This window comes from Parambassis ranga, chromosome 8 (genome assembly GCF_900634625.1).
Source record: "Parambassis ranga chromosome 8, fParRan2.1, whole genome shotgun sequence".
Lineage (NCBI taxonomy): Eukaryota > Metazoa > Chordata > Actinopteri > Ambassidae > Parambassis > Parambassis ranga.
This window is the reverse complement of record NC_041029.1, coordinates 7,442,025-7,466,582: the sequence shown is the minus strand read 5'-3', so window position 1 is coordinate 7,466,582 and position 24,558 is coordinate 7,442,025. Positions and strand designations below refer to the sequence as shown.

General features: G+C 41.2%; 1 protein-coding gene across 1 annotated transcript in view; it reads left to right on the top strand.

The window, feature by feature from the left end:
- The first annotated feature begins 5,767 nt into the window (after positions 1-5,767).
- LOC114440072 (double C2-like domain-containing protein alpha) overlaps positions 5,768-24,558 on the top strand; it is a 33,756-nt gene continuing 14,965 nt past the window's right edge. Inside the window, exons 1-5 of the mRNA XM_028412347.1 lie at positions 5,768-5,827; positions 13,702-14,055; positions 17,430-17,509; positions 22,691-22,765; positions 24,095-24,204. Of these exons, the coding sequence (XP_028268148.1) occupies positions 13,707-14,055; positions 17,430-17,509; positions 22,691-22,765; positions 24,095-24,204 (614 nt within the window). The 5' untranslated portion in view covers positions 5,768-5,827; positions 13,702-13,706. The remainder of the gene's footprint in view (positions 5,828-13,701; positions 14,056-17,429; positions 17,510-22,690; positions 22,766-24,094; positions 24,205-24,558) is intronic.

Sequence of the window (24,558 nt, the reverse complement as noted above, 5' to 3'; positions counted from 1 at the left end):
CTTAGGGCTGTTTTTGTTTTTATTTCATCTCATCAGTAAAAATAGATTTTAGTCTATGAAGCATAAGTTGCCACATGATTCTGATGGGGGGCCCTATTGAGTGTCTTGAACAGCTTATATTCAATAAGTTAGTGCTCATTTTGTGTTTATTACAGTTTGAAAAGATGAGTCCTTTCTATGCTGATGTGTTTTAACATGTTGAATGTGTATGTAGGACCTCAGGATGTAAAGCTTAGAGTCACCAGTAGGTGGCAGCACTTGTCAAACATCCACAGACGGAATGAAACTCAGCAGTTTGAGGGGAACAGATTAGTGAGTTCCACAGAGCCCCATGAAGAGATGAGCAGCTGGCTCACTTCACCTCGAACTGTTCCCTCCAGCATGCTGCAGCCACAGGAGTCTGAGCATCACAGCTTCCACGAAAAAAGTCTTTCAATACAGTCGGTTTACATTTTGCTGTGTTAAAACTTCAGTTCTAGAAAAGAGGTTATGCAACAATCTCAGTTGCATAACACACACACATACACTGCAGTGATTGGACTGGACTTTATATTAGCTCCATAATAAACACTATGTATCAGTGTATTGTGGTACAGCTCCTGGAGGTCAGGGGTCATCTGATTTTCTGTTGAATCTCTGGTACTGATAGAGATTTCTTTGGCATTTTGAACTTAAATTGTCCTTGTGAGTCCTCACCTAATTATCTGTGTGTGCACTTTGTATGAACAGTAAGTCTAGGTTAGCTTTCCTTCACCCTCCGTGATGTTACCTTGAAGCCACTGAAGTCCATCATCATTCTCATGGAAGCAGCTGCTTTATCCTTCAGTAAGCAGCTCTTAGAGATGGTACACCGCAACCAGAGCAGGATGCACGCGGTCGATAACTCAGCCCAAACGTTCCCTGTTGTCTTATGTGGGAGGTGTGCAGGTTCCTCCTGAAGAAGTGATTGAGGGGCATTCAGTGGATGTGATGTGAACATGGCTAGCTGAACAGTCTTTCTCTCTGTGGTTTCTGACTTACTGTTTGGCTCTGCCGCTGATGCACCGATGCTGCTCACCACACAGGAAGCAGGAGGTTCGAATCCCTCCCACACCTGCAGGATTTGGCTCCGACGTGGAAACAGGGATCAGGAATATTTATAGAGTCGAACTGACATTCTTACATAAGCAGCCTCGCCGTACAGCAGCCAGTTGACTGTTTCTGTACCACTATCACACACACAGACTCCGCCTCCCCCTCTGCAGAGGAGATACCAGTGCTTTTAGAAACTCCCCTGGTTGCCTAGCAACTAGTCCTCAGGATTGCCATAAGAGACAGAGATCATTTGTCCATTATGAGTGTGTAATATGATATTTTGTAAGTGTGTGTGTATGTGTTTCTATGTCTAACCTTGTGAGGACCAGTAGTAGCGGCGGACCTCTTTAGGAAAGTTTAATCAGCTCTCAGTTTGGGATGACAACTGTTTGAAGGTTCAGACAGACATCAGTGTATACAGGTTAACAGTGATGCATGATGGGAGACATCACAAAGTCAGAGGTAGAGTACAAACATGTCTGTTTATTTTACAAAACAAATTAAGAATGGCCATTTAAAAGTTTTCTCTGCTGTGCTGGTCCTGCTTACTAAATTATCCTTCCTGTTTGTTTTCAGCGGTCCACAGTCAGTCTCCAAAGGTCAGAACAGGCACCGTAAAACAAAAATCAATACACCTCTAACAGTGCTATAAAAACAACCACCAAGGGTTCGGTCTATGCACAATAACAACTTCCATATAGAGGGACTCAGATATAATCATGTTTTCACACATGCTGGAGGCTCAAACAGGTGATGAGCACATGAATGAAGGCTGCTCCGAACAAACATCCTGCTGAGGCTCCAGCAGACAGCATCTGATACCGTTATTAAAGTGAATATGAAAGTGTGTGTGTGTGTGTGTGTTTGTGTGTGACCTATACAGATATTGTTTGTCACGTTCAGAGCTGCCTGCAGGTCATCAAATAACAACTGTGCTGCACCCTGTTTTATGACTGAAGGTGTGAAGGACAGAGGCTGATATGTGCTATTTTTCTGCACCTGTCGAGACCAAAAATGAGAAGAACATGGTAAGAATATTTCAGCAGGCTGCTCACTGTTAGTTTATGTAAAGTATTTACAATGTCCTCCCCCAAGAACCTAATTTGCAGCTGTATTTTGAATGTAGAAGAAAACACCAGAGAGTCGTCTACACTAATCCTCACTGCTGTGTACAATGATGATGATGACGATGATGATTACAGCAAAAAAAAATCCTCACTTATGCTATATCTCTTCACGTCCAGGTTTTATATTAAACACAAGCGTATACTGTACTACAGCAGTGAGCCGTCACACACTTCATGTTGATTAGGCCAAAATATAAAATACACAAACACGAATCATCGGATTATCTGTGAGGCATACTCTCCATGAAATCCTGATTAGAGCCAAATGTAGCAGAGGCTAAGAATAACTGGGAGATATATAGATTACATACATCTACTATACAGACTGAATCACCACATTTACATGTGGAGCAACATAAATTTCCCTGAATACAGCGCTGAGACATGAAGGCAAATGATTTATAAGAGGGAAATCTAATGTTACTGCTGTTGTACATGCTGTTTATCTGGGATTTGTTGCTCACTCTGACCAGACTATTAAAAATATCAATCTATCTGGAAATCAATGAGACCAACATGCAGCAGAGAAGATGACTGACTCAGAGCTCTGAGGTCACTGAAAAGGAAAAATATGTCTCACCTGTGTAATGATTTCCTCAGAAAATATGATTTAAAAGGCACTTTGCATAAATGGGTTAATACAAAACTTAGACTACGGTAATACAAGACCGATGAAAAGCATGTGAGGAACAACAAGCATTAAAGGTGGAGGCTTTGTAATGCAATACAAAAAAGAAATCTGTTAATTATAAGCCATCCTCCACCCTGGGCTGGTGGAGAAAATCTCTGATGTGTAATTGTGAGACCACAAAGAAACAGTGACAGAATAGAACAGGAAATACAGCACAAGAGAAGAAAAATAATGAGGCTCAGAGGGAGCAGGCAAACATTAAAGTGGACAAGGCTCATTGTCTCATGATGACCTTGCCACCGAGTGAGCTGGACGTAACCGCTCGGGAGTGTTCAGAGTCAACATGACCACCTCTGCAACATCGCATGGCGCTCTGCTTCAAACACCACTTACTCATCAGCACAAACACACTCATGCAAACATTAAATCCGAGGTCCATGAGATCATCATCACCTGCTAAATGAAAATACAGGCCGTTCACCCAGCAGCGGGGAGGGACCAAAGACTGCCTCCGTCTGATCTGAAAGTGTATATGAGTGATGATTTAACAAGTTGGGGGCTGGGCCTGTGTTTGCAATAACATTTCTTTAAAAAAACAAAAGGCAGAAAAAAAGATAGACTAGATAAATAGACCACAAAAAGCTGCTGCTGACTCTGCAGAGGCAAAGAGGTGTAGAGTGGAGCTGAGAGGGGTTTGACTTTATTTAAGCACTATATCAGGTCTGAGGAACTTACTACTGCACTCCTGAGGTTTTGTGGAGGTGACAGACCTGTTACCTTAGCTCAGTCAGAAATGTCAGCATATTTTAAAATCAGAATGTTGTCAGGCTGTAAAATGTGATTAAAACAAAGGCGTGGAAGTGAATTTAGCAAAGAACCTGCATAATGAATGGTGCCATGGTCATGGATGACTGATACAGACTCGGGGTTTGAGTTTATATTTCCTGCTGCGGAGACGGTGGGGAAGTGCAGCAGGATGGGGTTTTGAAGTCTGGACCCCAGAGACCAAAACATTCAAAGTCTCTGAGATGAGAGTCTGCGCTGTCGTACAGCAAGTGCAGACGTGAACTGAATCAGCAACAGACCTGCTGAGGGTCCAGACGAGGAGCTTCCCTGAACCACCACAGCCACGAAGCGGAGGAAACAGGAAGGCTCACACCCCAAAAACACAAGGTGGAAGGAGCAGTCAGACTCTGGAGGAACACCTGAGTGTGAAGCTGACATGTGACAATAAGAATGAAATGAAATTAGACTGAATGGTTATTGTCTCATTTCTTAAGGGCCATTGGGGTTAATAACACTCAATCTGCGTAACACAGGATCTCAGAGCCACCACATTTCTCAGAGGTAAAGCCTGGAGCAGGCACGCAGGGTGGTTAACATTTTCAATTATCTGACTCATTATCAATAATTAATAGCATAGTGGGCGTTCGGTTGGCCATGAAAAACAGCTTTAGTGAAGGAATGAGAGTTAAATCAGCGAGGAGTATTTTACAAAACAAATCAATGTCGAGACGCGTTCAAATATTAAAACTGATACAGGAATGTGTTTTTTGCCTTTCAGTGTGACATCTCTGCAAATTTTGTCCAGTGTCCAAAATAAAAGAAATCAGAGCAGCTGACCAACATGCTGATACACTGATGAGTCACCAGATAACCAGACCACACACTCTGACCATTTAGGGAAATCAATTGGATTATAATAAAAGACACAGATGCAAACAGTTTACCTACAGTAGGTTAGTGCATTAAAATACAGAGCTTTTATAGATTTTCACTAGCATGCACAGTGCAGGAGATACTCAACTCCAATACATTCTTTTGTTCTCTCAGCAGTTTAACACACAAATTTTCCTCATAAAAATGCACAAAACCTTAATTTGATCTGTATAATAAAGTAATAAAAAGTCTGTTTTTGGAGGAGCGGATTGGGTGAATGGTTTTGTTTGCTTGGTTTGGTTCCATGCTCTGTTCTGTTCTAAATTACAGGCAAGAACCAGCAGCAGCAATGGTGGCATTTTTCATTTTTCTCCCCCCATGAACTGGCCTGCAGGGTTTTGTATTATCTTACACTTGAGATCAGATGTGGATGAAAAATGAAAAAATAATCTCAGGGTTCCCTCTCCCATTTGGCATGCATAGATGGGTAGAGAAAGAGAGAGTGTGTGTGTGGGTGGATGAGCTGCAGAGAGGAGAAGAAGAAGTGGAGGAGGAGGAAGGGCGGAGGGTGGGAGATTTTTTAACTAGAGGTTCTTTCACCCCAGGGACACCTATCTGTTTAACCATGGGAGAGAAGAAGAAGAAGAAGAAGTGGAGGAGGAGGAGGAGGGGAATAAATGGTTTAGGAGGTGGTGGGAAAAGGAGGAGGGATGAGGAAGATTGACATGAAGAGGGGAGAAAAAGGAGGCCACATCATCTACTCCCTTTCCTGGGAGGGAGGAGTAAAAAAGCTTTGCATGGACATCTATGTGTGAGTGTATATGTGTGCTGGATGCACACATGTATCATTAGGCATCATTAACCACAAATTATACAGAGAGAAAGAGAAAGACAGATGCTGCTGTTGGCACATTATTTTGCTCCAGTCTCCCCCCTGCAATCTGCAGCCCTGGGCAAGAAAGAAAAAGGAGATGGGGGGAGAGAGAGAGAGAGAGCAGGGGAGGGAGAGTTAATCTAATACACGTGTAGTGTGATTAAAGGAAGAGCTTCATCACTGTTGACATTTCAGATGAATGTGAAGCTCAGCGAAAGATTATTAAACACACTGAAATCACACTGAAAACAGAGGCAGAGGAGAAAGAGTTAAAAGTCTATCACAGGAAGATCACTCTCTCTCTCTCTCTCTCTCGCTCTCTCTCTCTCCCCTCCTCCCCCCCCCTACCTCTCTCGACCACTCGGCTTCTCGCTGCCTCTCTCACCACCTGTTAGTGCGGACCCCTCATGCACTGACATCCACTTGTTTGTGTAGGAATCTCCTCCATTCACACAATCAAAGGTAAGAAAAATGACTCTTCTTCCTGCTTCATAGTGCTGCTGGCTTTAATTTCACTGGTCTTTTTCTGGCATTGTGCACTTCTCAGAGGCTTTTTGCATTTTTTTTAGTCTCTGCATCCTTTACAGTGGCTCTGATCGTTTCCTCTTTTCAAATTTATATCTTCATATTCACTTAAATCCGACACAGTTATTTTACTGCACTTTATCCTATCGGCCTTCTTTAAACAGTATTAAATATTTGCATTTAACCAAAACAGCAATTGCATGTTTTTTTTTAATGGAGGAGTTGCCTTTAATGTAATCTTTTTTTTTTTTTTTTTAAATCAAGTTTGGAAGTTGTTGTTGTAAGTTATTTTGCAACCTAATACTCTCACTGTTGACCCAGTCAACGTTAATGCAAGTTTTTATATTCAAATAATACAGTAGAAGGAATTAAAACTGGTGTGGACTGTTTAACAAGCAGAGAGAGGAGTTCCTGTCATTCAAACTAAATGGTTCTGCAGCATGTAACCAGTTACATGCTGCAACAACACTGAGGTTCAAAATTTTGTAGTTTAAGATTTTTTTTTGTGATACCACCAGTAACCACTGACTCAAATATGACTCTAAGTTAAGTGGTGGCTCACTTAATACTTCCAAATAGTGCAGTCTAAGCCGCTGCTTGGACTCCTCCTGAACGTCTTTGTGTTGTTGTTTCCTCGTCGTATTTACAATATTGTTTGCATTGCATTACCTTCAATGAGTGAATACAAAAATGTTGGTGTTTATTCACAAGTTTATTTAAATACAGTTTTTCCATTCTTGCGTCACCAGAAAAAGAACATCAAACTAATTTAACAGTGACAGAAGCAGAGGAGCAGAGAGAAACGATGGCAAACGGCAAAAAACGTGTTGAGCATAAAGGTTTTAAAGTTAAATGTCCTTATGGTGAATTCATGTGGAAAATACTCCTGCTGATTATTTACCAAAATATGACACACAGTAAACAAACAAACAAACAAACAAGCACATTTTTGTAAAGTTTCCAACCTGCTGTCTTTTTTTCCACATCTGTGGGAGTGAATTGTTTAAGTGGTGTGTGTGTGTTTACAGTGTATTATTATAAGTTTACCTGCAATACCCCCCCCCCAGTAAACACCACGGCTGCTTCTTCTCCTTCTCTCTGCCAAACTAACCTCCTACCTCACAGTAACATCAAGTCTGTGTTGTGATTTGCATGCAGCTGTTGGTAGATATGAATTATAATGTGGCGTTCAGTGGAGGATTTTAAATCCCGCAGAGAAGCAGAAAAGCATTTTTGCAGGAGAAGTGAATGATATTCTCTCTTTTTTTGTAGCATGGGGCTGGTACAGCATTAGGATGATGAGAGTGAAACATGCCTGCGTGGTGGTCACTGTGTAGAGGGAGGCAGTAAGAAGATATAATGATGGTTAAGTGAGCTGCTGGTAATGATGAAAGCTCAACACCACAAGAGACCGCGTGAGTAGTAGTAGTCATGGCAAAGAAGATGAAGATGAGTATTAATAAAAACATAATCACTCTATAGGTGAAGCAATTTAGAAGGTTCATGTCCTATAGATGCTCTGAGGGCTCAGAGTACATAATGAAGGAAGACAGTTTTTAAAAACATGTTAATAAACACACAAGAATGGACACCAGCTCCTATTAGCAGAACCGCAATACCCATAATCCTCAGATCAGAGATAAGAGTCAGTGGGAGTTGTGTAAACAGTTGTTTACAAAATGTGGCTGAATTTAACAGTCAACAGATGCACTTTGTGTTTGCTTTTGTCAGTTTCCTTGACACTGTCATCGAATTAGCTGTGCGTCTTAAAACTACAGTGTCACCCCCTTCTGGCAGTGAGAGAAATTACACTTACTAGCTGTTACGTTTACTTAAATAATGTATCTTTGTCTTGTTGCTGTAGTCTGCATCACAACTTTTCTGCTTTCTTTCCAAAGCTCCACCAGCTGCCGTCCATGTTTTTAGATGTTCCTCTCTTTACTTTTTGGTGGAAAAAACATCAATTTTAAAACTGATACACAGTGAGCTAGCTGTCACTGGTAGGTTTAATCAGCATGTCTCACACTGATCAAAGCAGAACTCATCAAACACAAAAAATTACTTCTGGAATAAAAAACAAATCCGTGCTGATGAATGTTCCTAAATCTGACAACACAGGTGCAGCAGATAGAATAAGACATCTCCAAGAAAACTACCGGATGCATAGTGTTGCAGAGTAAGATTCAAAATGAGGCTAAATATTTTACCCTGCATTTGTTTACATATTCAAAACTGAACTAGCTCTATGACATCTCCATTATGTTTTGCAGCACTGGATGTCCCCACAATATCACTAAATTACTGCAGTCCTGTAAAAATGGTATTTATTCTCAGGCAATGTCTGAGCTGTTCCCTTTCCTGCACCGCTGTAATAATTTGTCACGTATAACAAAGAACCAGAGCTCTGTACTAAACAAACAAAAAAAAAACGCACAAGGAAGAGCTGCAAGGAGTGATCAAACAATAATCAATACTGATATGTGAGGCTGTGATCGGTTAACCGAGCATCACCTTTCCTGCACCTGCCCCACTCACACCTGTCAGTCAGTCATCAGGTGAATATTCAAAGTGACGGGACTCACTGACCACTGAGTCACCTTTCCACAGTGAGGGGGAAGACTGTAAATGCAGAGAGCAACATGAAGCTGGTGACGGGGAGGAGGCGAGAGAGGTGGGAGGGAAGGAAAACATCTGCACGAGCACTAGGACGAGCGTGAACAGCACAGGAGTGAGTGGCAGGTGAGATATGATAGTAAAGAGGATGCAGAAAAGGAAGCATTTCATGTGTCTTCATTAACATACTTGACTACGCTTTCCCTCAGCTTAACTCTCCACTGCTGAGTCTCACCAGTAAATCCCACTGTGACTGAATATCAGTCACTGGACACGCACCAGATTTCACTTTCATGTGGGAGAATGTTTCCGCAGATAAATGTCGACTCCCCCTGAATTAAACATGACTATAAGGCGGCCCTACAGTGGAGCTGTAACAAATGGACACAGCAGTGCAAGAGAATGATAAAAAAAATGAAAACACTAAGTCCAGGTAGGGGACACAGTCTCACAAATGTAGATTAGTACGTCTAAATTATAATGGGCGATTCAACAAAATGAGTATATTTACAAATGAGGTCAAACATGTATTAGAATTACAACTAATTTAAAATAAAGACATTGGCATGCCCTCCATCCACTCAAGTTGGGCTACGACTGCACCATTTTTGGTCAGAGTAATACTAAGAACACATCAGTATGGTCATTAAATCTGCCTTTAAGCTATGAGGATTTATGAATGAGGGTGTCTAAAATATACATGAATCAGCTCCACTCCCAACAGCATATCAAAAGCCTCCGAGGGGAGAATCCAGCACAGCACAGCACTTTGGATCTCTCAGCAAAAACCTACACAAAGTGTGAAACCAGCAAGTTCTCCAAACTACAAGAAAGCCCACATCATTAGCTTTTCAAACTCGTCCCATTGTTCATTGGGAAAAGAACAATAGGCTACATGTCAGGGTCCATAAAATAAGGGTGTAACAAGAGTCAGGGCCAGTAATACTGAGACTTTGATCAACCCCCTCACTGTGTCTTCACTTTTAATCTTGAACACAGGGCCTGGCTTCAACCTCGTTACAGACACCCTGCAGGGCTTTAAAGGACGGGACAGTGACACAAAGATGATCTCTCCTTACACAACCTGTGAAATATCTCAGTTTCTCCCACCGTTTTAAAGTCTTATTCCTTTGAGCGTCTGATTTCTCTCTTCTTTTATGATCACATTACATAAAAAAGCCTACAGGTGGACAACATGGCCACACTTTGGAAACCGGAGCCAGCTGTCCCACATAACAAGGAGTCCATGCACGTCAGTTCAACAACATTTTGACAACTCTGAATTCTTTGCCAGCAGCAGCAGCAGCTCTTCAGTGATCTGATTACAGAGTAAAATATTGGATTAGGTTCTTGTTCTGCCTCCTACAGCAAAACACCAGTTAGTGATCCATCCCTGTTCACAGCTGTACCGTTTTAGCTCTGTGAAGATCTGAAGTGGATTATCATCAGACACAAGAGGTGTGAACCCTGAACCTGATAGCGAATTTAATTTTAACCGAAAAAGACAATCAGGTACTTTTCTCTCGAGAGATACAATAAATCTAATCTGTATGCTGATGCATCTGCAGATAGAATACATTAAACTCAACACAAAAAATTATGTTGTTTGTCTCCAACTGTGCACGGTGCAAAGCCAGTTTGACAATGCAATATAATTGCTAACATTTCTGTCATGCAAAGTGACAACATTACAGAATAACTTTGAAGTATAAGTGAAGTGTTTGAAATGTTGAGGGGGTGACTAATGAGATGGCAAATGGCACAAGAAAAATGTTTTAGCATAAAATTAGTACAAATATATGGGGAAGAAATGTGCTTAGCTAAAGCTAACATTTGTGTGTGTGTGTGTGTATTTATGATGCTGCACCACATAACGCACCTAACAGGATTCCACATGGTGTCTAAAGCTGATCATACACCAAAAAAATAAATAAATGAAAGCCAACCATATCCTGTTAGAAACATAGGAAAACAATGATGTGTGGTGTGTTGTGGGACGTGCACCTGTTGCTTTGTTTTGATGTGATTATACTGGTGTGTTGTAGAGTTATTGTGCTCATTTCACTTGCAGCTGTGTTTGTGCTTTTCTATGGTCAATTTGAGGACTGCAGAGCATTTTGCTGCTGTGGTGTTTTTATTGCTGGTAGTCTGGTTTAGTGGTCCCAGAGTCAACATGCAGAGGCAGAATCCAATTTGTATCAATTCCTAGAAATCTCTCAGTTCTGTATTGGATATTATGTCACTGCAGTGTAGCTTTTAGTCTTCTAGCTTATATCTGCATCAGTTTTACACATGATGCTGCTGTGGGTGGAGATTTTGAATCGATTTTGTTGAAGAAGGTATCATAAATTCGTTGTTTTCTTGTGTCAGCCATTAGTCATTTGGTGATGGTGTATGCACCGATTCGACCCTGCAGCAGCTCTTCGTGTAAACTCTCCTGGATGCTGCACTCATCTGGCACATCATGTCTGAAGATGGGGGTCCTTGACGTCAGATTTGACCAGTGGATTAACTCTGGAAAGGTCACCAGCAGGACCCGAGGCTGTAATATATCAGTGCAGTGGTCAGGTGACTGGTCAGCACCCAGGACACAGTCTGTGTTCAGAGTTAGCTGCCAACAGTGACTATTATATTAATGTAAATCTACAAAGGGTTTATTTTGGTCATAGCTGGAAGAGTAAATATAAAATATAGTCCTTAAAGTTTAGATCAATTTAACAAATCTAAACTGAAAATGAAATTTAACTGAATCTAAAGCAACACTGTGGAGTATTTCCATGATCACACACAACAGATTGAAGGACACCTCTATCTGTCCTCGAGAGCATCTGTATCGCCTGCACTGGCACCAAACACCAAACACAAACGACTACAAACGTTTCCTACTTTATGGCATATGTGACATCCGCAAACAGAGTTGGCAGCAAAGTCGTGGCTGAAGCAGTGAATAAACCGTATAATGTGTTAAAATGAGTCAGGAGTCCATACTTTAAATCCACTCGGTCATTTATTTGGGACTTGTTTTGTGGCGACCAAACTAGTCAACAAATGTGCGCGTAGAAAAATGTTACAACCGTTGTAGCAGACAACCTTTCACAAATCCTCCATATTGTTGTTTCAACTAAAGCTAAGTCATCTAAATGAATCTAAGAATGTAAACAACATAAATTAAGTTGAACTTAAACTAATCAACAGAAGGAAGTACAACAAAGTCAAATAAATAAAACATGGTCTTAAACACCAGAACAGTGTAATTACTCCCATCGATAACGCTGGAGTGTTGACAGCATCAGACCTGTGAGGTTTTTCCCTTTAGAGGTTCTGGAATTAAATGTTCAGACTGCAAGCTCCTCAGTTGTCATGAAACATGCAGTAACCTTGTCAGGCAGCTACCTCTGCACACATGGATGGATCTGATTCTGAATTCTGCCCCCACAGTATATTTTCTGGTATATCTACACATCTCACAGCAGACAGCAGTTTTTTTTCTGTCCATGGGTCATTTCCATGTGAATTCATCCAGCTTCAGGCACATCAGCCAGATGACCCCCTCAGATATTTTTCAAAAAAAACAACTGATTGCATTTTTGCATTGTAATTGCATTTTTCCTATTTCGAATGGTTTGGGTGTGATAAATGCCTAAAAATGGCCAAAAACCAATAAACTAAAAAAAAATACAAACTTTTATGCATCACTGCTCTATATTTTCTGATTATATGGGGAAAGTTAGCCCTGTGCAGCAAACACCAGATTCCTACATGCAACAGAGGCCATGCAGTAAAAAATTAAACCTGGCCCGAAAACTAAATTAAATTAAATCCAATTTAATGGGCTGTATTTTGAAAATAGTTACACTCAGATCTACAGACCTAAAACTCTGGATTACTTCATACTGATAGATGTACATCAGTGAATTTTTTTTGAAAAATATCTGAGAAGGGTCACCAGGCAGCCATGATGATTTCACATGGAATGACCCAATTTTCTTCTGCGTTATACTATCACAGCTTGGAGCTCACCAGGCTTTTCCTCTTTTCATGTAGCACATACTCTTCATTAAACACCTGCTGCTGGATTTCAGTTGTCAGACCTCGGTTTGAAAAAGTGAAAATAAGCAGAGTTGTATGTTTTCTTCAACATCAGGAATGGAACAGTAATAGCACAGTTTTCCTGTAATGACTCCCAACTGCTGCTGTGGCAGTTTGTTGAGAGGACGTGGAAATGTTAGATTGTCAGGTCTACACCGGCGCTCAGCATGCGGGCTGTTATGTGTCTGCCTGCTTGGCTTTGAGACTGCAGTGATTTCATGTGCACAGCCCTACAATAAATTGTATTCTCAAGGAAATAACAAGCAGCCTTTCATGGAGGCTGGATCCAGTGCTGCTGTTTTGGTCTTTGGGATGTGATCAGGAGAGGTATGCAGTTGGGGCAAGACTTGAAACCTTAGTAGCCAGGAAGATGGTGGAGAAGCATGTTGTATATTTTTGTAGTGCCAGACCAGACCAGACCAGACCAGAGTCATTAGGATTCATTCTCATGGGATCCGTGAACAAATTCATAATGTGACATGCTGTAGCTTCTGTTAACATACATTTGTTCTGTAAGGTAATTTGTCATGCAATCACCCTCTGGCTGCAGCAGGGAGACGTCAGTGACAATTTCTTTTTGTGTGTTTTAATGGTAGATAAATACTTAGGTTTTAGTGACAAAGCTTGCAGTTTTCCTAGGTGGTTTGGAACAACACACATTGTTGGTAAAACAAATGGTATAATCACAGCATACCTCTTCAGAAATCAAGCTGAAAGGACTAAAAGGCTGTCGAGGGTTATGAAGGCAAACAGGAGGATAATAGCCTTTAATATTTTCAAGTGTTGCTGCGGAATTAATTCTTTTGTAATGAATCCTTCTAGCATCTTTTTACTGTTATTATCACCATTAAACATTTCAGCTTAAAAACTCAATTTGTACTGAAGGATTCTCACATGATGAGAATATATTCTGGTCTCTGCAAACTGAGAGAAAGCTGTCCTAGTATTTGAAAGGGTTATGGCTAAAAAATATTTAGAAGCGTGGGTCCTGGCCCATATAAAAAAAGTATGATATATAAATTGCTGAAGTAGAGAATTCTTTGGGGACTTACTGAACCTTCTAAAAACCTTCTAAAAGCGGTGTCTCCACTGTCGGTTTTATTTTTCAGACTCTATGACGGTGCGGAGAGGAAAGAAGCTCAGCATCTCCATCCAGGAACACATGGCCATTGACGTTTGCCCAGGCCCCATCAGACCAATCCGCCAGATCTCTGCCTACTTCCCCCGCCTGTCCCCCACCTCCCCCACCCCCATCCCACTTTCCCCAAACCCCGCCATGTCCCCAAACCCAGCCTCCTCCCCTCAGGCCCTCAGCCCAGGCTCTGTGGCCTCTGGGATGGGAGGGCCTCACCTGCTGTCCCCTCTGCTAGCCCATGGCAGGCCAGGTGGGGGCGGGTCTTTGTCGCAGGCCAGCAGCGTGGACACATCGGTGGAGATCAACAGCTCCGACAGTGACGACTGCAGTGAGCCTCGATGTTGGCATGTGTCTGTGTGTGTTTGTGTTACTGTGCATTAAGACTGCAGGGCATGAGGCTTCCTTATACAGCTGTTTGCATGACGACATGATAGTTTTCATGATGATGGTTTACCCTTTATTTTGTTGACCCCACAGGAAGATAGATAGTTTTAGCTTTTAGCTAGCCAGCGAAAAAGAAATTGATAAACAATAGATACAAATGCAAAATAACACATTTTGGCTCTGATTTCACATGTGAACAAATCCAGACTAAAACTGGGGCTCAGAAAATACAGCTCACATGGTGGAGACTTTCATTTTTAATTTAGTTCCCAAATGGGCCCATATGATCAGTTTGGCATTTCTTGTTCAGAGAATCCCAAATCTCTTAAATCTCTCTATCAAGAACAAGTCTGTTGTAGGATGATTTTTCATCTACTTGATGAGTCATGTTGTTTACTCATGGCTTCTGAGTTAGAAGCTGCCTTTAGGTACCAAGTGGATCTGTTCTACCCCAAAAGTTTAAAAGATAAATAGCATTAGGACAGGATTTAATGGCTAAAATCTCACGGTCAGACAGTCAGACTGGATGCAAAGGTGCCACAGCAGCTACACTGTGATCAATAAAACCAAAACACAGCAGTGTAATTTATCTGACCGACATCTGAACGACCATTCCTCCACCTGTTTACCTCAGAGTCCAGTTCAAAGGAACATCTGATAAATAATTCATGTCTTTATGTTAAAATAGCATCAGAACTGCAGCCAACACACCAACACATCTGACTTCCACACCTCACCTGTGCGGCTCAGCCAGACTACACTGACAGTAAATGTATGATGAGACAGCAGATAAAAGCTCAGGCTGCAGACAAAACATGATCTATGTCGTACAGACGCCTCAGATGTGTCTGTATTGGCTTTTGGGATACCACATAGTCCTCCTGAATAAGAGTGATGAGTGTGCGGGAGCAGAAGAATCATTGCCTTCTAGCAGAGGGACGATCACTCCTTCATGCTCTCTATCCATCGTCGCTTTAAGTGAGAATAAATTGTGATAAATGAGTCGGGCTGATAGCTGCTCTCAGAGCTACTGACGTGTTTTCAAGCTCTTCTGTGATTCAGATCCACTCCAAAGCAAAAAGTAATTAGGAGGCTTTTACCATTTTTGTGCACTTGTACATGCATTTGTTTTGCAGTCAGTGGTTGATGAGGTTTTTGTGATTTTTAATAAGAAGGCGTCACATCCATCAGAGCAGGGAACGCCACGAGGGAGGAGCAGTGAGCTGAAGTTTGACAGTCTGTCTCCTGTAACTAAAACTCAAGGCTTTGATCAAACATAAAGATGATCTCAGTAACAAAGGCCAGTTTTTCATAAGGATTTTTTTCTTTGTGCACACATGATCTCTGCAGAGATTTCCTCCACAGCCTCAGATTTCATCAGTGTTACTCCGGTGCAGTGACGTCTGTAGGAGGCTGGAGGACTGCATGTGTTGGTGCTGTGTGGTTTTTACTGAGATGTTTTAGCAGCTGGTCGTTTCTGCCTCAGGCTGCTGTAAGTCAGTGTAGGTGGGTGGAAGCAGAACCACAAATATTCAAAATAACTGCACCAAACATCTAAGTGAAGGTGCACTGAAAGATTTTATTCGTGTTGAGGATGAAGCACACTGCAGCACTGACATCTCTGAGGAAGCACTCAGGCTTCTTTAGTGCCAACTCTGAAACAAGTAAAATGTAGAAGATTTTAGAAAGCCTCAGCTGTGTTACTGATATCTATTTACTGCAGTAAAACTGCACCAAGAAAGCTGCTGCTGCTGCAACCATGGACAGATCATTCATTATGAGCACAGGCGTGTAACCGAGTGCCTACATTGGACAGGCACCCAGATGTTCCGTCTCTTTGTAGTCATTTTCGATCACTTCACAGTTACTTTTATCTTACCACTTGTGATTGTTTTGTGACTGTGATTAATTTGCATCTTTTTTTTGTCAATTTTTGTCCCTTCATTGATGTTTTGTGTATTTTTGTGGTTAACTTATTTTTCTTTGTAGCTGTTTTTCATGTCATGTTTTGTGTCTCTGTCAGGGACAAAGCACTCAAAAAGGGAGAATTGTGGATTTTTTTTACGATATTAAAACTCCAGGAGACTCGTCCCGATGGCAGCCAAAAATCACAACTGCACAATGGGAGCAGGATGATCTGTACCCTTACCCCTGTTTTAAACTTAATCTTAACCTGTAGTTTTTAAAATGCCAACTCCAAATCCATCTTATATGTTCAGTTTAAATGTATTGTTAGCATAAACGTAACCATGTGTTTGTGGCGTGTTTTTTTTTAAATGAGGATGTATTGTACAATTTATTTTTCAGAGTAAAAAGTAAAGAGGCAGGGATTGTGCTAGTACATGCATCGTGGCAGACTTTCAGTGAGAAGGCCAAGGGTCAAGTCCCCCAGACCCCACAGGCTGTTTCAGTTTTTTTTTTTCCAATCACGCCTGGATATGGCATGCAAGCTACTGGTTAAGGTTAGACATTACAAACAGGTTAATAGATTAGGTAAAAAAATCATCACATGAATTCTTGGACTTAAACACATCTTACAGGGAAAACTGCTGTTGTGACTTATCACTTTTTTCAGCTACCATTAAGACAAATCTCCTCAAGTCCCCGCTCCCATGAAGCATAGCTGGAGACACACACGTTACTTTCAGGGACAGAATTATTGAGCTCATATCATGTTTGAAGACGGCCTATCACACCTCTTCTCTTTAATGTTCCTTTGTGCATCTCTTGTGTTGATTCATTGCTGTATCATAGAGATGCTAACTGTCCCTGTGGAACAGTGTGATAGGTTCAATGCAGAGACTCCAGCTCTCACACTGCAGTTTACTGTAGCTAACAGTTTAGCATATGAGTGCCACATATTGTGTAGGCAATGGTTTGTTGAGCTGATGCTTAAAATAATGTACTAATCCCTGAATCATATGGACCATATGTTTCATCTTATGTAATGCTGGAAGAGCACCAGGCTGTGCTTGTGTGTTACTTGTATGAACATGTTTGCGCCTCTTCACACATTATGTGTGCATGGTTGTAACCAGCTCTGGTGAATATGTTTGATTTTTAAGAGGATTTTCTGTGTTGGCGCGTGTTGTGTTGTTTTGGAGTTTTACTGTGTGACAGGTGCTGCTCCACTAAATTGGATTTTCACCCTCTGAATGTTTGGTGTGCCTGACATATTTCTCTGTTCTCTCGCATGCTTTCAATCTATCCGGACAGACTTTTAACAATGTCATTTTTTCTGTGTACTGATGCGATTTTGTTTGTAAATCATGTTTTTATATGAGTTATGCTAATTGTTTTCTTTCTGTGTCTCCTCAGCTGCTCTGGGAACTCTGGAGTTCGAGCTGAGATATGAGCAGAGCTCCAGTGAGCTGCACTGCACTCTGCTGCGAGCAAAGGTAGAGCATTCTGCAGCCATTAACACTCTCTGTGTCTTTGCTTTGTATTTTATGAATAAAATGTAGAGATTTTTTTTACCTAAGAGCTGCAGCTCCTGCAGTCTGACAGAGAATTACATCATGAAAAGTCAGCAAACACTTGGTCAGGCTTCAGGTTTGGGGAGTTAATTTGATTTTATAGAGCTTTGCATCATATTTCAAAGCCTTTAAATGAAATGGTTTACTGTTATAAATGTACTAGTGTCCTCCTCTCGTTTGAAGCCATTAGCCCTGTAGAACAGCATTGTGATGTGGTTGGACAGGAGTCTGGCAGCCTGATTGTGCTGCTGAAGAATGATGTGATGAATCATATTGAGCTGAATCTCAGAGGAAGGTTTCCAAATCTCATTAAGAACCGAGAGCAAAGGAAGGCAGAACCAGTGTTGAGACTGATTTATTTGGTGGTGTCTGTTACGAAGCTCTCCATCTATGCACAGTGAAGAAAAGTTGAAATTTAACATCATAGAGGCCCTGCAGATGCACATACTTGTCCTTTAACATGCAGTGATGACACCATGTGAATGTCGAATGCTGATTGGTTGAAAAGTTTGAATCTAAATGGACACAACAGCAGAATTTATGGTGTCAGGGAGACGAGCAACACAAAAAGACAAAGAAAAGTAACTACTTCCACATAAATTTGTAAAACAAATGTCTGCAAAACTGTCAGTAATGTGGACCCATGCTGAAAGCTTTGGTCTAATTAAATGCTCAGAGTGGATTCCAGCAGTGCTAATAACCAACAAAATGATTGTATTAATTAATTTATGTAGACACAGATGATGTGTTGTAAACCTTGGCCCTCATAGAAAATCCAGCCAAACTGCAGATGGATCATTTTGGAAGGCAATAACAAATTTGTTTTGTTTTTAATTTCACATTTTCTTTCACTGTGTTTATCCTCATCAGAATTTTATATTGCTCAATAATTTACTTGCTGCCTGCTGTCAGTTACATCTAGAAAAATATATATAAGCGTAGCTGGAGATTGATGGGTAAATTCAGTTAGGAGAAAAGTCTTTACCTTCCCCTCCGCTCAAAGGAGAATTATAGAGGCTGCAATAGGAAATAATTCATAATACCTAATAGTATTTCAGTACAAATTTGGATTTATTGACCTGAGACATTTCATTCTCCTGCACAGCCTGTGATTGGGTCTGTAAATTTCACTGCGATGTGGCTGCGCTCTGTGCACTGAACACAGCAGATATGAATCACATGATTTTGTATCATTGGCAGGTGGAGGGAGCTGTCAGCAAACAGTGCATGTGTGTCTGTGAAGTCGTCCGTCTCATTGACGTGTTAACACTGAGTCTCAGAGCAGGTGCTAAATGCTGGGAGGTGAGATAAAACGCAGCCTCAGGCTGCTGCATGTTTGGTGTGAAGAGCAGGTGGCGAGTTTTGGACGACAGAGGTTCTACTCTGTGGCGTCCAGGAAGTAGCCACATGCAGGCGTGTGAGTGCACATGAGTGTCCATGTTTTCACACAGGAGACCGCTGACAAGATCCATGACATGAAATGGATGAGAAACGCAGTAGTACATTCCCACAGAGCTGGAACATGTCCATATCAGACCCCATAGTGTTAGTTCACTGGACCCTGATATGGACTTTTCTGCCATTTTCAAGGCAGATCCTGAGAAATTTCTCTATTTCTCTATAGTTTTGGAGCACCAAAGTCTGAGGAAGGAGCTCTGCAGTAAAGGTGGCAACCTCTGTTTTCTGGGATGTTAAAGGATAAGGAGAGGATCACACTGTTACAGTGGACTACTGCACTGATCTCTATGACAACTATAGGAGGAAGTCCTGAAGGTTCAGTGTGGAAAGACAACAAGAGGCGTGCTCTTCCATGAGCGTGGTTTCCACAGTGGCACTGGCTGCCATATAGGAATGTGGATTTGAACTCATCCAATACCAGCCCTAAACCTGACCTATGAATATAAGTAGTTCAGTGGCTGCCATTTTGGCAATGATGGTGATATCATTGCACTGGAGTGATCTGTGTGTCCCATGACTGCTGGAGAAAGTGTGTAGATGTAGGAGGGGATTGGTAAGGTCAAACCTGGAGTATATTGATCAGAATATTGATCAATAATGGACAGATTAGAAAGTTTTTCTTCCACTGGGTACCTGCACTGTACACACACACTTAGTCATAGTTAGATGAAGTGTGTGGTAAACAAAACCTCAGCTCTGACTGTCCTGTAGATTTACAGAGCTGCAGTTTGTCGTCTCTTTACAGCCTCGACTTGTGCTTCACTTATCATTTCTGACGGTTAAATTGGGCTCCTGCATGACACTTTGCTCAGAATTATGACACAAACGTTGTGTCTTTGTACATTTCTTCTCCTCCCCGTGCTGTTAGTCATGACGGACAGGCTATCCCAGAGTGTGTTTATTTAAGCCCCCGGGCACAGTGAGGATTAGGAAAGAAGACAAAATGCACACACAAAAGAAAGTATGTTTTTGAATGAATGTGCAATTTTATGGTTTCAATGGGAGAACATCTCCCAGTTTGTGTGAAGGATTTCGGTTCTTAAAGTATTAATGATCCAAAGAACGGCACGTGCCACTTGAAGTACAGCCTGTGATATTTTTAAAGCCTTTAATATTTCTCTGCGCTTGACTCATTCGAAGATCATCCTGACACAAATATATGAGGTGAATGAGACGCTTGTGTGTCTCTCTCATGGAGCTGGATTTCCTTTTTGCACTTGATGCAGTTGCAACATGACATAAATAGTGCAACAGTATCTCACAAAGAGAAGCAAAAAGAGAAAAACACACTAATAACAGCACACTGAAATTGCTTCATTATCTGGGGATGGGAGATAATGTGAGCACCAGCTGTCACTGAGCTTTGTATTTGTCGTTTCCTCTGGTGTTTCCTTAATTTGAGCACTTGGATGTCGAATGATGATTTCCCTCCTGGCATCATTTCACACCTGAGCAGGTGGATCAGTTCTTTTCTTTATTCAGATTTTTAGCCTGCATTTGATACTTTATTCTGAAGGTCTTTTACTTACAGGAAGTTGAATTCTTTTGTGACTGTTTTTCACTCAGATAAATAATAGAAAAAATAAGCATTTTTAGAAAGCACCAACTTCATTTTGTTAGCCATGGTTACCAATATGTAAGCACACCTTTGATTGGTTGAGTTTTACCTTCTCCAACAAATCTGCAATAAGATTTTTCTTCAACGACGCATGGAGATCAAACACACACTGAAAAGCTGACCCACACATCCTCCAGATATGACACATGGTTCTGTTTGTGGTAACAGAAAATATGGATGTATTCCCTGACATATGATATTGCATGGAGTAGGATGGAGGTTGTGGTAAATACAACACGGTGGGCTTTAATTCAGGTGTCCCTGGTTCGAGTCCCCCTAACGTTGCAAGCTGTTTTGTTTTCACTCCTGGATGGATTTGTTGTAAAAAAAAAAAAGTGCTCCTCTGCATATGTAGATGCAGATATGCATCTCTTGTTTTCAGGGACATAAATATTGACCTCATGTTACGTTTTCCTGTTGAGGATGGGCTGATGCTCATTGACACTTCAAAGGAATAAGCAACAGCTGACTTTTACTTCAGGCATGTCTAGAAGGTCACCATCTCTATCCTCTTGCAGTCTCATTAAGAATGTTATGTGCAGAAAAAAAATCTATCCGGCTGCTGTCACTGCAAATGTCAAAGCTGTTGAAAGAAATTTAGGAGCAATTTCTCATGATGATCTGTTCCTGCTGATGAGGTCAAGGAATTCAAATCAAGTGTTCCACCCAGTCCACCCATGTAGAAAAAAAATCATTTGTCCTGCTGTGTCTATTAGAGTCCTGAAGGCAGAAGAGATGGATAATGATCAAATCTGTGAAGATGTGAGACTGCCAGGAATCACAAATTAGAATCGGTAGCATTTCCAGTGGCTGCCTATAAATAATTTCATAAAAATGAATGTGTTACAAGCTCATACTGCGCTGACTATCACCCTGTCCTGGACTGTAAATTCTTTATCTGTGGTGACATATTCTACAAGCTAGCAAGAAGGGATCATCTACAGCAGCGGTCCCCAACCTTTTTTGCACCACGGACCGGTATCATGTAAAACAATATTTTTACGGACCGGCACAGAAAAAAATATATAAAATAAAAACAAAGTTCATACAAACACAACTTACTCTTATGCTTAATTAGTGGGAGCCTTTGAGCTTTCTCAGCAATGAGGCGGTCCCATCTGGGGATAATGGGAGACAATGACACCCGAAGCGTGTTTCTTATGTCCAGTCCACTCCGTAATTTTGTTTTGGCCGTTGTTCACATTTTCTTCTTTCAAAAAACTCCATGGCTTGTCTTTTAATGCAGGGTGCTTGGTCTTAAGTGCCAAAGCAGTTTTGAAGGCTTCGTTGCCTCATTTGCGAGTCTGTCGCCACATATCACTCAGAGCGGACTTGGTGTGTGAGAATCACCTGTTGCAATAAATCCGTATTTTAAATAGGACTCCTGATATAGTCTTTTAAATGCAGGTTTCTTTTTCTTTGAAGGGGTAGGCTCCTCTTCTTCTGTCTCCTCGTTAGGCCTTTTCCCCTTTCCGAAAAAGCTCTCCAAAGACGTTTGTTTTTTATTCATTTTTGCTAGCTTGTGGGATTTTGGGGTGCCGTATCCTGTGACCGAGACAAGCGTCTGGGCAGGTGCTTAAAGGCACAGGCGGATGAATCTGATCGATTTATAAATGAAACAGCTTTCAGACTCAGATAATGAATAATATATTTTTGCTCAGTCGTTCTGTGCGGCCCGGTACCAAATGACCCACGGACCGGTACCGGTCCCCGGCCCGGTGGTTGGGGACCACTGATCTACAGACATGGAATAAGAGTAAGGAGCTTGTGGTGGGGGGAAAACACACTGAACTAGATGGTCAGGAGACTCATGTTAAGGTTCATGTTCAGAACAAAAAGGGTTTCCATCGTTAAGTAAAATAAGTACACTGGTGTGTAACGGGGAGACCAAACTTCTGCACTAACTCTCATCTGAACTAGACTCATGACCTAATGGTCATAACACTTAAAACATTTAAAATAACATAAATAATAGCATATATAATTTGTGAGTAGCCTGACCTGCTGCTGTTGTGTTGTGTCTGCAGGGTCTGAAGCCGATGGACTTCAACGGTTTAGCCGACCCGTATGTCAAACTGCACCTGCTGCCTGGAGCCTGTAAGGTGAGCCGCAACCCCACACTGTGAAACTCAATATTATCAGCTATTGACAATTTCTTTGAATTGTAACATTCCGTTGAAACACTGTTCAGTACAGCAGAAATAATGTGCCCAGGCTGGTTAAAAAGTGTTACTGGTCAGGTCACTGATTCCATTGTAATAAAAGCCGTCATTCATTTTCTGATTTGAAGCAGGAGTGTCACTGTCTCCCTCTGACCTGCTGATGGACACAATGAATTGTTTGTAAAGTTTGATCTATCCAGAGCTAGAAGTTCATTTTGTCCTTAGAGTTTGGGGTTGTTTATATAGAGAATATGTTTTTGAATGTATATGGGATTGATGTTATCATGTTGAAATATAAACAGGACGTTTGAAATGTTAATTCTTAAGTGGTTTTATTGTGTTTTTTTGTGTTTGAAAGGTGCTGGATGAATAAATGTGTCCACATATATACACACACACACATATAGTGTCAGTGTAGCGGTGCAGTTTGGGCTCAGCTGATTTCGGGGGTTTTAGAAGCCGTTTGAAAGCCATGAAATGGGATCCAACCTTCACACAGCTGCTGTTCAGAAAATAAAGACTCGCAACGGATTGATTGTGGTTCTGATAGCATCAGCTTCTGAAAAGTGAAAAGTGGCGGTTTAGAATGATTTGAATAGGAGACTGCACCTATCAGCAGTTTTATAAATAAACAAATCCGTTTAGTAGGCAAATAATCAGCTGATGTAGGTGTCATGGCAGTGAGGTTTGAGATGAATAAATGTTTCTAAATGCATGTTTAAATCAGATAATACACAGAAAGTCTTTCATCTTTGGCATATAGTACTGTATAGACTTACAAGGCCACCGCATTCTAATCTGGGCTTTAAGTCATTTATTTAAAACCATCATGCAGCTGTAAATGCTCTGCGACATGAAGGTCAGACATGGCTCCTGTCCTGTATACTGGAGTGTATTAATTATTGTGGTCTACTTTAGACCAATTTCCTGTAAGGAGAATGAGTGTCTGTGACATGTTTTCTGTCTGTCACACTTTTTCTCTTTTTCTTTTTTTTTTTTTTTCTTTTTCTCGTTGTGTCTATGTCTTCACGTGTTCAAGTGTTGAAGCCCTTTCTTTAGAAAATTCAGTAAAAACGTCTAAAGATTCTGAAGCTAGTCTCCACATCACATCACATCAGGCTCAGCTTTATTACAGGTTTAAAAAGAACAGAGAAATACCAAAAGGATTAAAACACATAATGCATTTTCTGAACGAAGCTGCAGAGACAGAAAAATACCAGAAGACAATTAATAATTATCAATATGTCTGTCTGTCTGTCTGTCTTTCAGGCCAATAAGCTGAAAACAAAGACGATCCGTAATTCTCTGAATCCAGTGTGGAATGAGACGCTCACTTATGTCGGGATCACAGAAGAAGATATGCACAGGAAGACACTCAGGTATGTGTCATACTGTATTTAACCTGTGAGTGTGTGAGTTTGTGAGCGAGCGAGAGAGAAAGAGGAAATCCACTCCTCCAACCAGCCACTGGCCTATGACTTTTCTATAATAATTCTGTCATTATTACTTTGTGCTAAGACTGTTTGGAACAAATCTGTGGCTGCTACACTTATTACTCCTGTGTTAGGTTATCAATAAGAGCTGTGGCAGCTGTTTCACACTTTAGCTGAGCTCTAATAACTGTAGGGTCTTCAGTGTTTGTGGCCTTAGCCCTGGTGGTGCTTTTTAGCGTGGGGTCTTTACTGGAGGATCTAGAGAATACCCAATGGGATTTTGAGCGAATGTGCACGGAA